General features: G+C 44.7%; 1 protein-coding gene across 2 annotated transcripts in view; it reads left to right on the top strand.

The window, feature by feature from the left end:
* The first annotated feature begins 680 nt into the window (after positions 1-680).
* Positions 681-13,362, top strand: part of Smu1 (SMU1 DNA replication regulator and spliceosomal factor) — a 30,147-nt gene continuing 17,465 nt past the window's right edge. The window contains exons 1-4 of one of the 2 annotated variants that reach the window (XM_090330103.1): positions 681-782; positions 7,627-7,837; positions 8,901-9,053; positions 10,685-10,795. In XM_090330103.1, coding sequence (XP_090186229.1) covers positions 757-782; positions 7,627-7,837; positions 8,901-9,053; positions 10,685-10,795 — 501 coding nt within the window. In that variant the 5' untranslated portion in view covers positions 681-756. Of the gene's footprint in view, positions 783-1,236; positions 1,540-7,626; positions 7,838-8,900; positions 9,054-10,684; positions 10,796-13,362 lie in introns of those variants that run through there. The other variant, XM_090330105.1, reaches the window with a different exon arrangement.

Raw genomic sequence — 13,362 nt, 5'->3', positions numbered from 1 at the left:
AGACCCTGGGCACTGTCCTTGAGCTTCTTTGTACTCAAGTCTAGCACTCTACCACTTGAGCCACAGAACCACTTCTAGCTTTTCTGAGTAGTTTACTGGAGATTAAGAGTCTCATTGACTTTCCTGCCTGCGCTGGTTTGGAACCGAGATCCTCAGATCTCAGCCACCTGACTAGCTAGGATTACAGGTGGGAGTCATTGGCGCATGATATTTCAGCTGTTTTAGTTTGAAAAAGAAATTGTTTTTAAAATTCAGCTCCTGGGAAAGAGATAGAGAAGGGGTGAAGCTGTCAACAAAGAATGTACTCTTTACCTTACTTAAGTAACCTTAACTCCTCTGTTCATCACCTTTCTAATAACATTGTTTAAAAAAATTTAAAAAGAACTCTTCTTAGAAATTGCCTAGCATTCCACTTGTTTCAAATGTATTCATCTCCGGACAAAGTATTATACATTCAGTCTTATCTCCCCATCCTCTATCATTAGGCCCCTACGAATTCCCTATCTCTAAATTGAATTCATCTCATGGCATCCAATGTCAAGCAGAGGCCTTATTTCCAAACCAGCCTCATCGAGGCCCCGCCCCCGTTCGCCACGCCCCCCGTTCGCCACGCCCACCCGTCCGGATATCTCCTCCTCCTGGGCCAGAGGCTGGCGCCGAGCGGAAGTGACGTAAGACGACCGCCGGAGGTGTCGTTGGTGAGTTGCGCGGCCGTACCTGAGTGGAGAGTGGGGCCTGCTCCGGAGCGCTGCCGCGATGTCGATCGAGATCGAGTCTTCCGAGTGAGTTCTGCGCTGGCCGTGTTCCCTGCATGGCGGCGGGCCCGGAAGTCAGCGTGTGGTGTGGAGGGTCCTTCGGGGAGTGCGTCGGCGAGCATGGGGAGGGGTTGGAAGGCCACTTCCTGGTCCTCGGAGATGCTCTTGTATTATCCGAGGACCCTGGAGGGGGCCCCGCGGGGATCCGCCCTCGGACTCGCGGCCCGGGGCCCGCGGAGGCGGCGCGGCGGCCCAGGCCGGGGAGGGCGCCCTGCCTGCCCTTCGCGCTCCTCTGGCTCGCACTCGCCCCTCGGCCTTGGCGGGGTTCCCCCTCCTCCGCGTACGGACTTGGGCTCCCTCATTGTTCCGGTTCCTTCCGTACACGCCACAGGCTCAGTTAGGAATCTAGCGCGGGACTTGCAGTCTGTTTGGAACTTGGAGCCTGGGAGCGTCCGCAAGCGCCAAGAAGAGACGGACGGACGGACGGACGGAATCGGGAGACTGGGCCCGAAGGATGAGGTTGGGGGTGGTGCTGTAGAAAATCAATGGACCTCTCCAGACTCCATCCTCCTCTAGCCGCACCGACTACTCTTAACGGTTCCGTTTACAGACAGAACTTTCGCGTTTCTAAGTCTTAAGGGCGGTAGAGGATTTGTCCTGAAAATCTGCTATAAGCAGAAAGGGGGTTTTATTCTTTCACACGGAAAGCCAATTCAGTTGCTGTGTAAGATGCTGGAAATAGAAGAGGCAACGCCGCAGTTGTTTGTTTTGGTCGGGGAAGAAGGTAAATATACACAGGAAAAAAGCAAAATAAAGCTAACAGATGCTGGTAGATATTGTAGAAAACAATAAATTAGCAAGATGATAAGGGCTGCCACAGATTAATATAACTAAGGGGAAGGAGCTGGAAAGGACTGCATGGTGTGAAGTCCTCGTATAGATTTAACCAGACTTGAGCACCGTACTGTGACAGCAATGGCTGCGGTGACACGTTCTTATTGGCAATAATAGATCTTATTTATTGACTACTTTTTTTTGGTGGGGGGAATCAGTCCTGGGGCTTGAATTCAAGGCCTGGGCACTGTCCTTAGGCTTTCTCAAAGCTAGTGCTCTACCATTTCATTCAAAAGAAATGAAGAAGCCACTTCTGGCTTCTTCCTGTGTCTGTGGTACCGAAGAATCAAACCTGGGGTTTCATGCATGCTAGGCAAGCACTACCACTATCCACATTCCTGGCCCTTATTGACTACTTCCTATATGAAGCATTCTATAAATTGTATAATCAACTGCTTTTTCAACCCTCCAGAATAGAAAATTTTTCTTTTTCCCAAGAGAGTGAATTTTTAGTAAATGAATATATGTACAAATCTAGGTCCCTGAAGAACTAGATTGCTCATTACTTGACAAAATGTGTCAGATGAGATGATACATTTTATTGCTGTTGTTTTTGTTTCTTTTTTTTTGAAATTTTAGTATGCCAGTACTGGGGCTGGAAATCAGGGCCTCAACCTCTTGGTCAAGGGTCAAGGCTGGCACTCTGCCACTGGAGCCACACTTCCACTTCAACTAAGAAGTGAAATGGATTGCATGAAGTGTTTAAGATGTATATACCTTGCAGTTTTTTGTACCTTCTTATGCTGAGAAAACTCAATTATATATTTTAAATGTCCTTCTTGAATATGGTAAGCTGTTATCAAAATATAAAAACCAAACAGGAGGAATAACTCAGTGGGAGAAGGTACACATAACATTGAGATATTGGATTCATTCCTTAGTACTAAAATGTGGGGGAAAGAAAAAGAATAAGATCATACAAGCCACTTCCATGGGAAGTAAATTTGGATTTACATGCTATAGCAACTACCCTAGAGGATAACTGGTAACCTATAAAATACAATGTTCTGTATGTGAGAGATGAAGAATATACGCATGATATAACATTGTACGGGGCTGGGAATATGGCTGAGAAAAAAGCCAGAATTGGTGCTGTTTTTTAAGAATGGTAGAATGCTAGCAAAAGAAGCTCAGGGACAGTGCTGAGGCAGAGTTTAAGCCCCAGGACTGGCAAGTATGATTTGCTTTTATACAATATTGTGATCTGTGCTATGGATGACATAAAAGTGATTAGAGATGGAGGCTAGACAGGGGCAAATAATACATATTTACTTGATAGTACTGGAGTTTGAACTCAGGGCTTGTGCTTCCTAAGTAGGTACTCTACTGCTGAGCCAGGCCTCTAGTCTTGTTTTTAGTCAGTTATTTTTAAGGTAGGGTCTTGCTTCCTGCGTTGGTCCATGTCTTTAGGTTCTTGTAGTTGCTGACATAGAGTCTTGATGAATTTTCTGTTCAGGGTAGCCTGGACCTGTAATCCTATCAGTATTAGTCTCCATAAGTAGCCAGGATCACAGGCATGAGCCACCAGTGATCAGCTGTTTTTTCTTTACTTTTGTGCTTGTACTGGGGTTTGAACTCAGGTTGTGCTCTTGTGTGGCTTTTTCACTCAAGGCTGGCACTGTACCACTTGAGCCACAGCTCCACTTCCAGGTTGTATGAGGATAACATTCCATACACTTTTTATAGAGTAATAAAATACTTGAGCTGGGTGCAGTGGCTCACTCTTGTAATCCTAACCAATCAGGGGGTTGAGATTTGAACACTGAGGTTCAAAGCCAGCCTAGGCACTAAAGACTGTGGGGAAAACGGGAAGAGTGGGACTGTAGCTCAAGGGGTAGGGTGGTATCCTTGAACTGAAGAGCTGAAGGACAATGCCCAGATCCAGGGATAGGGTGTTAGTCTTGAGCTGAAGAGCTCAGGGACAGGGCCAGTCCCATGACTGACAAAAATAAATAAAATACTTGAGGCAGAGCAGTCACACAGCAGAGGTTACTCTTATAAAAATCAAAAACAACATCTTTCCTCCCCAGCAGCATTCATGTGCAGAACAAAATTTAACACATACTTATACGATCCTTCTAAGCAACATCATGTAGGTAGAGTGAGTCTGGGGCATCTCCACAGTAGATATCTCTACAGTATCACAAGGCTGCCTCCTGAAGTAGGCAGAAAGACAGACATAGGAACTGAGCTGGTAAAAAGAATCTTGATCTGTGGGTTTGATTGACATTTTTCTTAACAGATGATGAAATAGAGAATTGACATGCCCAGGATTACATTTAATAAGTGATAGAACCCTGATTCAAATTGCAGCCTATCTCACAATGTAAAGAGCTTTTAGCTCTTTATGACACCATGTTAAAGTAGTGAATTTAATTTGGGCAATGGCAGAAGGGTGTTTTGGGCTGGTATTTTATTTGGGGTATGCAGAGTGAAAGTCAATGGAATCAGTAGCATTGTGCTAAGGAAGATGATACCATTCCAGAATATTGGAGGGCTAAATCTGGTTATCTTGCGAAAGGCCTGTGAGGAAGTGGGTAGGGAAAAAGGACAACCACAAGTAGCAGGACTCACTTCCCAGTGTAGTTTTTAAGATCCATATTGCCAGTTTGAGTTCTCATTTTTCCATTTATTGTCTGTGCTATTTGGCCAACTACTTATTTGTAAATTGGAATAGTAATACATATTAATTTTGTTTTGAGGAATAAATGGATCAATGTATCTAAAATGTTCAGAAGAATGCTTGTTATATAGTAAATATGGAATACTGGTTATTGTTATATATATATATATATATATATATATATTGTTTTTGGAGAAAGGAGTTTCTTAAATTTGAATCTGAAGCCCCTTACATAATCAGAACATTCTGGCCCTGGATAGTAGTGTTGTCAGAAAAATACAATGTGAGCCACATGTGTACTTTAAAGAGTGAAAGAAACACCAAGTGCATTTATGCAGTCTGTCTTAATAAATGAGTTCTTTACTAGACTCCTCATTGATAAGTTCAGGGTCAAGGAGTTTTAACTACAAGTAGTTCTATATTTAAAAATATAAGTAAGTTTTTACTGCATGTTGACACTGGTTGCCTATTTTCCAATATGTGGAAGCATTCTAATTTCTCTTTTTCTTTGGACTTGATTACAGTGGGGTGTGTGGATGTGGGTATGTCTGTGTCATGGGGCTTGAACTCTAGGCTTGGATGCTGTCCCTGAGCTTTTCAGCTCAAGGCTACCACTTGAGCCACAACACCACTTCTGATCTACAATGTTTTTATTTCTCTTGTCCTTGATATTTGATAGTAAAAGTGAGGGATTTTTCCCCCCCAAATGAGGAAGTATAAAATTTGGAGGCATATGGGGCCGGGAGTTTGGCCTAGTGGTTAAAGTGTTTGCCTAGCATGCATGAAGACCTGGGTTCGATTCCTCGGTACCACATACATAGAAAAAAGCCCGAAGTGGTGCTGAGGCTCAAGTGGTAGAGCTCTAGCCTTGAGAAAGTCCAAGGACAGTGCTCAGGCCCTGAGCTCAAGCCCAGGACTGGCAAAAAAAAAAAAAAAAAAAAAAAATTTGGAGGCATAAAACTTAGCTTAAAAAAATAGAGGGCATTATTTTTGCAGATGAGAAGGCATAACTGTACAGTTCTACTTGTTTTCAAATCCTCATTAAGAAAAACCTCGCCGGCGTGGTGGTTCCCAGCTATAATCCTGGCTAGTCAGGAGGCTGAGATCTGAGGATAGCAGCTCAAAGTGATCTAGGGCACTGAAAAGTCCGAGAGACTCTTAACTCCAATTAATCACCAGAAAACAGGAAGTGGCCCTGTGGCTCAAGGGGTAGGGCAGTAGCCTTGGGCTGAAGAGCTCAGGAAAGGTGCCCAGGCCCAGAGTTCAAGTCCTGCCAACACCACCCCCCCAAAAAAAGAAAAAAAATCTTCAATTTATAGTTTTTGGTTGTCAATTTAAAAATAGTTCAAGTTGGGCTGGGAGTTTGGCCTAGTGGCAGAGTGCTTGTCAAGCATGCACAAAGACCAGGGTTTGATTCCTTGGTACCAGAAAAAGCCAGAAATGGTGATGTGGCTTGAGTGGTAGAGCTCTAGCCTTGAGAAATCCCAAGGACAGTGCTCAGACCCTGAGTTCAAGTCCCAGGACTGAAAAATAGATCAAGTCATCCAACAGTGTTTTATTTTATTTTATTTTTTTTTCTTTCTTTCTTTTTTTTTTTTTTTTGGCCCCTTTCTCTTTCTGGCCCCGCTCGCTCCGGCCCGGCTAGGCCCCCTTTCTAGCTCGGCCCCCTTTCTAGCTCCGGCCCCGCTCACTCCGGCCCTGCTCGCTCTGGCCCAGCTTGCTTCCGCCCGGCTTGCTCCAGCTTGCTCTTGGCCCCGCTCGCTCCGGCCCTGGCCCCGCTCGATCCGGCCCGGCCTGCTCTCGCTTGCTCCTGGCTCTGCTCGCTCTGGCCCCTTCTCGCTCTGGCCCCTTCTCGCTCTGGCCCCGCTCGCTCCGGCCCGGCCCTGCTCCTGGCTTGCTCTGGCCCCGCTTGCTCCGGCCCGGGTCGCTCCCGCACGCTCCTGGCCCCGCTCGCTCCGGCCCTGGCCCCGCTCGCTCCGGCCCGGCCAGCTCTCGCTTGCTCCTGGCTCTGCTCGCTCTGGCCCCGCTCGCTCCGGCCCGGCCCTGCTCCTGGCTTGCTCTGGCCCCGCTCGCTCCGGCCCGGGTCGCTCCCGCACGCTCCTGGCCCCGCTCGCTCCGGCCCTGGCTTGCTCTGGCCCCGCTCGCTCCGACCCGGCCAGCTCTCGCTTGCTCCTGGCTCTGCTCGCTCTGGCCCCGCTCGCTCCGGCCTCGCTGGCTCTGGCTCGGCTGGCTCCCGCATGCTCCGGTCCTGCTCGCTCCGGCCCTGCTCGCTCCGGCCCCGCTCGCTCCGGCCACCACCACTCGGTTGGGCTCTGTTCACTTCAGCTCAGCTCGCTTCTTTCGCTCTCTGTCGCCGTCGCCGTCTTGTCTCTGCCACTTTTCCGGTTTGGTTGTGTCTCGTCTCTGCCACTTCCGGCTTGGTTGTGTATGTGGGATACCGAGGAATCGAACCCGGGTCTTTGTGCATGCTAGTCAAGCACTTTAACCGCTAGGCCAAACTCCCGGGCCCCCAACAGTGTTTTAAATGACTGTTTTGTTTTGTTGCGGTTTTGTCAGATGTGAGGCTTGAAGTCTGGGCCTGGGTGCTATTCCTGAGTTCTTCAGCTCAAGGCTAGAGTTCTACCATGTTGAGCCATATCACCACTTCTGATCTTCTGGTGGTTTGTTGGAGTCTCATGAACTTTCATCCTGGGCTGGCTTTGAACCTCGATCTTCAGGTCTTAGTTAGGATTTCAGGCGCCAGCTACGGGTGCCAGCTCAGTGACAGCCTTTTGATAAGAATAAGAAATTGGGCTGGATGCCAGGGGGCTCATGCCTAAAATCCTAGCTACACAGTAGGCTGAGATTTGAGGTTGTTGTGAAGCTGGCTCAGGCAGGAAAGTCCTTAAGACTGGCTCCAAAAATCTAGGAAGTGGCGATATATCTCAAGTGGTAGAGATCTAACCTTGAGCAAAAACGCTCAGGGATAGTGCCCAAGTCCTGAGTTCAAGCCCCAGAATCAACCCCACCCCACCCCCCAGAATAAAAACAAAAACAAAGAAACAGAAAAAAAAAATCCTTTCTGGCCTAAGAACAAAAGAGTCACATTGGTAGCAACTTGCTTTCTGACTCTGAGACACTGGGCAGCTGATTTCTCTGAACCCCAATTCTCCTATCTCCAGGATGAAACTTAGAATCTGTGATTTGGCAGGGGGAGTTTACTCTCATAATAAAATAGAAGGTATACAGTAGAAGGAAGAGGAGTGGGGAGAATCAAGTTGGAGTGGGCTTACTTTTTGCCCTGTGGTGAATGAGGCCAGAAATAGAGAAGTAAAACTTTCTGGAGAAAGCTAAACGACTCTTTGTTATTTTCAGTGTGATCCGTCTTATCATGCAATACTTGAAGGAAAACAGTTTACATCGGGCCTTGGCTACCTTACAAGAGGAGACTACCGTCTCTCTGAATACGGTGGACAGCATTGAGAGTTTTGTGGCTGACATTAATAGTGGCCATTGGGATACTGTTTTACAAGCTATACAGTCTCTGAAATTGCCAGACAAAACCCTGATTGACCTCTATGAACAGGTAAGAGGGGTGATGTTGATGCCTGTAGACTGGTTGGCTATGGCACAGTCCCCTTACTGGAAAGAATCAGCATTTCTTCAAGCACACTTGGGGTATAACTGCCTCTAAAACTTACTTTGTCGCCTGGTGCGGTGGCTTACACCTGTAATCCTTAGCTACTGAGGAGGCTGAGATCTGAGGATCAAGGTTCTAAGCCAACCCGGGCACACAAAAGACTCTTATCTCCAATTAACCTCTAGAAAACAGGAAGTAGTTTTAGAAGTCACAGGAAAACTGAAACTATGTCTCAAGTGATCATTAAATGAATTTAGTGATACCAAACTAGATACTGTGATCTAGTTTTAGCACTATGCAGAATTAACAAAGACCATATAGATTAAATGCTCAGTCTGCTACAATATTGCTCTTACTGTAGATAACAGCTGTATTTTTTAGGTCACCAGACTTCTTACACTTTTGGCTAACTACAAATTTGTGTGATCCCAGCTATTCAAGTCTAATAATTCTTTGTAATGACTCATAGAACTCAGAACTAAGTTTAATACTTAACATTGATTTTATTATCAAGGATGCAGATCAAGACTAAACAAATATTTAGGGGAAGTTCTGAGATGGTTCTGAATATAGCTCTTATGTGCTGTTTATATAATTAGGCTGTGCTACCACCAGCCATGTCAATGTGTTCACCAACCAGGAAGTTCCATTGAGGCTTTTTTATTGGGCATGAGGCTTTTATTATGTAGGCATGATTGATAATGCAGTCTCCAGTTCCAATCTTCATCTTCCCCCAAATACTCCCAGAGGTTGGACTGACTGCAAGTTTTAACCTAATTTACATAGTTGGGTCTTTCTGGTAATCAAGTTCTATTCTAAGCCACCTCTTTAGCACAAATTTAGGTATGATTCAAGGTAAAAATCCAGAATTTGGGAGGAGAAGGTGGAAGGGAAGGAACGAAGGAAGAGATTGAGTAACTAGAGTTGCATATTGTTCACCTGATTTTGCTAGTGAAAAGAAAGTGACAAAGGGTTATGTTGAATTATATATCTTCTTTCCATTGTCCAGGTTGTTCTGGAATTGATAGAACTTCGTGAATTGGGTGCCGCCAGGTCACTTTTGAGACAGACAGACCCCATGATTATGTTAAAGCAAACACAGCCAGAGCGGTATATTCATCTGGAGAACCTCTTGGCCAGATCTTATTTTGATCCTCGTGAGGTATGACTATAATCTTGGAAAAACTTTTATTAGCTATGAAAATGTATGACAGTGTGCTCTTTTTGGGGTGGTACTGAGATTTGAACTTAGGACCTGCTTATAAAGCAGGTTGTCTTATCACTTGAACCATGTTTCCAGCCCTTTTTGCTCTAGTTATTTTTGAGATAGGCTCTCATAGGCCTGGGTCAGTCTGGACCTTGGTCCTTCAGTCATAGCTTCTGTTGAGGGAGTGTTCTGAATGTTTTTTGCTTGGGCTGGTGATTGTCTCTGTGTTAGGCTATTGTGAAACAGGTATAACAGTTCTGTGCCATTATACCCAGCTACTGATTGAGATGGGATCTTGTAAACTTTTTGCCCAAATGGCCTTGAGCCATGTTCCTCTAGATCTCTACTTCCTGAGTAGCTAGGGTTTACAATTGTGAGCCATTTGAATACTGGTCTTTTCTTTTTTTGGGGGGGTGGGAGGTGTTCTAGTCCTGGAGCTTGAACTCATGACCTGTATGCTATCAGGATTCAGAGCTTTTATGCTCCAGGCTAGTGCTCTAGTATTTGAGGCCACCTCTACTTCCAGCTTTTTCGTGGTTAAATGGAAGATTCTCATGGACTTTGCTGTCTAGACTGGATTGGAACTGTAATCCTCAGATCTCAACCTCTTGAATAGCTAGGATTACAGATGTGAGCACTATAGTCTTTTTTTTTTTTTTTTTGCCAGTCCTGAGGCTTGAACTCAGAGCCTGAACGCTGTTGTTGGGTTTTCTCAAGGCTAAAGCTCTACCACTTGAGCCACAGCACCATTTACTGCTTTTTCTATGTATGTGGTACCGAGGACTCGAATTCAGGTTTTTGTGCATGCTAGGCAAGCCCTCCACCACTAGGCCAAACTCCCAGCCCTGGATTAGTCTTTTTGAAAAATGGTTTCATTATGGCTGGGACAGCACCCAGGTCCTGAGTTCAAGGCCCAGTACTGGCCAAAAAATAAAAAATAAATAAAATTTTAAAAATCGTTTATTAGACTTTGTTGCTTATTTTTTGCGAATACTTTTCTGTTGAAGGAAATAATCTTTTCTGAGTATTTGAGAGTTTTTCCCAGCTATCCTCCCATTTCTGAAGATTATGTGTTAGTTAATGGAGAAATGAAAAGTTAGAACCAAAAAAAATAACAAAGTGGAATGACTGGCATTTGTTCTCTTTCAGATCTCTCCCTCCCCCCCCCCCCCACCTCACTGTGGGTCTTGAACTCTGGGTCTGAGCTGTTTCTGAGCTCTTCATCTCAAGGCTGTTCCTTACCCCTGGGCCTGGGTATTGTCCCTGAGCTCTCCAGCTCAAGGCAGCTCCACTTCCCATTTTCTAGTGCTTAATTGGAGATAAGAGTCTCTTGGGCTTTCATGCCAGGCTGGCTTTGAACCTCAGTCATTAGATCTCAACCTCCTGAGTAGCTAGGATTACAGGTGTGAGCCACTGTGCCTGGCTCAGCTCATGCTTTTAAAATGAAATTGGTAGATTCAGTTAACTATTTTTGAAAACTAAATTGATTTAATTAATGCCATTTAGCTGGGTAGTTTCATCTTTTTTTCTTTAATTGTTTAATCCTATCTTATTTTGGGGGAATGACGCTACGTTCTCTCTTTCAGGCATATCCAGATGGAAGTAGCAAAGAGAAAAGAAGAGCAGCTATTGCCCAAGCCTTAGCTGGGGAAGTTAGTGTGGTACCTCCGTCCCGTCTCATGGCATTGCTGGGACAGGTAATTAAATGGCTATAGAAACTGAAATTACCAGGGCCTAAGTGCTTGCCTAGCATGCACGATTCCTCGGTTATCACATACTCAGAAAAAGCTGTAAGTGGTGCTGTGGCTCAAGTGGTAGAATGCCTTGAGCAAAAAGGTCAAGGACAGTGCCCAGGTCCCCTGTATTCAAGCCCCAGGACTAGCAAAAAAGAAAGGTAGGTAGGAAGATAGGTAGGTAGGTAGATGGGGGAGGGAGAGAGAAACTGAAATAACTCTGAACTTGTGGTACTGTTTCCTGTATATAAGCTATATGTCTGAGATAAAGAAATCAGATATCCTCTGAATTGGAGCCTCTCTGTGAAATTGCTTATAGCAGCAGTTTGCCATGCTACTTTTCTTCTTTCTAGGGAAAGGTACTGTAGGTCAGTGGCTAAGAACATAAGCTCTAGCATCAGTTAGAATTAGGGTAGTGATAGAATTTATCTTGTGTGGGATACTATGAGAGGACTACTAATCACAATGTTAAGATACCAGGTAAAAATGGAACTGTTTCAGGGATACTGGCAGAAATTCACGGTAGGTAGAATCTAGACTCCTTACCAGCATGTAAAAGAGTCTTGGCAAGTGACTTGACTTTGATTTAACTTTTTGATTACATTTACTCCTGGTGTTGCAGTAAAGATTAAATGGATAATATTCATAAAGTACTTTATATCTTCATATATTACCTAGTAGTTTGTAAATAGTAAAAGCTGCTGCTGATTTTCATTTTGGTAGTATTTTTAGCATTGGCATTGGCATAAAGCTACCTGTAGTAATAGATGTTTTATAAGTAGCAAAGAGCACAATGATTTAACAGGAATGTAAATAGATTCTTTGTGTTAAATCTGCAGTTAGGAAGAAGTGGTGCTGTGGCTCAAGTGGTAGAGCACTAGCCTTGAGCTGAAGAGCTCAGGGACAGTGTCTTAAGCCCAGAGTTCAAGCCCTACAACTGACCAAAAAGGAAAACAGGACCTTTTATAATTCTAATTCCTGATGCTTTATTAGATATTAGTAGAAAAACAAGAAAAAAATAGCCAGGCGTAGTGGCTCATGCCTATATTCCTAGGTACTCAGGGGACTGAGATCTGAGGATTGTGGTTCAAAGCTAGCCCAGGCACTAAAAAGTCCAGAGATTCTTATCTCCAATTGATCACCAGAGAACTGGAAGTGTGTTGTGGCTCAAGGGTCAGTGCGGTAGCCTTGAGCTGAAGAGCTTAGGGACAATGCCCAGGCCCAGAGTTCAAGTCCCAATACAAACGAAGTAAAAAAGGAAACAATATTGCAATTCATTAGCAAAATTATACTAGAACTATAATTATTACTTTTTTTTGCCAGTCCTGGCTTGACCTCTAGGCCTGAGCACTGCCCTTGGGCTTTCTCAAGGCTAGAGCTCTATCACCTGAGCCACAGCACTACTTCCAGCTTTTTTTATGTATGTGGAAACCAAGGAATCAACCCAGGTCTTTGTGCATGCTAGGTAAGCACTCTACCACTAAGCCAAACTCCTCACCCTAGAACTATAATTGTTTTAACTACAATAGTCATGTTAAGATAGTAAACAGTGAATACTGGTTTAACTAAAGTTTGTGATATAATTACACTAAAAATCTGGGAGAAGGTGGTATTATTGAATACGGGTATGAGATGAATCATCACCCAATGAGGAATGTTAGCAACCGGCATCAGGAGCATCGCCTAATGGTAGAGTGTTTGCCTAGCAAGCACGGAGCCCTGGGTTTGATTCCTCAGGACCACATACACAGAAAAGGCCAGAAGTGGTGCTATGGCTCAAGTGGTAGAGCTCTATCTAGTCTTGAGAAGGCCCAAGTACAATGCTTAGGCCCTGAGTTCAAGCCTCAGGACTGGCAAAAAAAAAAGTTAGCAACTGATGTTTGCAGGAAAAAAAAACAAAACAAAACAGTAGAGCCAGGAGTTTGGCCTAGTGGTAGAGTGCTTGCCTAGTGTGCACAAAGACACAGGTTCAATTCCTTGATACCATATATATAGAAAAAAAGCTAGAAGTGGTGCTGTGGCTCAAGTGGTAGTACTCTAGCCTTGAGAAAGCCCAAGTATAGTGCTCAGGCCCTGAGTTTAAGGCCTAGGACTGGCCAAAAAAAAACCCACAAAAAAAAAAAAAGGAAAAGGAAAAAAAAGCAATAACAATATAAATAATATTCAGCTTTAGAGGCCAATGCCAGGAAAGGTAAGAGTGGTTGTAGAAATAAGAGTAACAAAAAGTACATGGGCAATATAAGCCCATTTATAAGCCGGCATAAGCCCTGAAGTATTGGTTAGAATATATACATCTGTTACTTCGATTAAAACCAAAGGCATCCAGGTGCCAGTGGCTCACACTACTTTAGGAGGCTGAGATCTGAGGATTGTGGTTCAAAGCCAGCCTGACATGAAAGTCCATGAGACTCTTACCACCAACGACCAGAAAGCCAGAAGTGGTGCTGTGGCTGAAGTGGTAGAGGACTAGCCTTGAGCTGAAGAGCTCAGGGACAGCACCCAAGCCCAGAGTTCAAGCCCCAGGACAACCA

Source organism: Megascapheus bottae, chromosome 3 (genome assembly GCF_031878675.1).
Source record: "Megascapheus bottae isolate mThoBot1 chromosome 3, mThoBot2.hap1, whole genome shotgun sequence".
NCBI lineage: Eukaryota > Metazoa > Chordata > Mammalia > Rodentia > Geomyidae > Megascapheus > Megascapheus bottae.
Note: the sequence above shows the minus strand (reverse complement) of the source record. Positions and strands in the feature narration are given on the sequence as shown.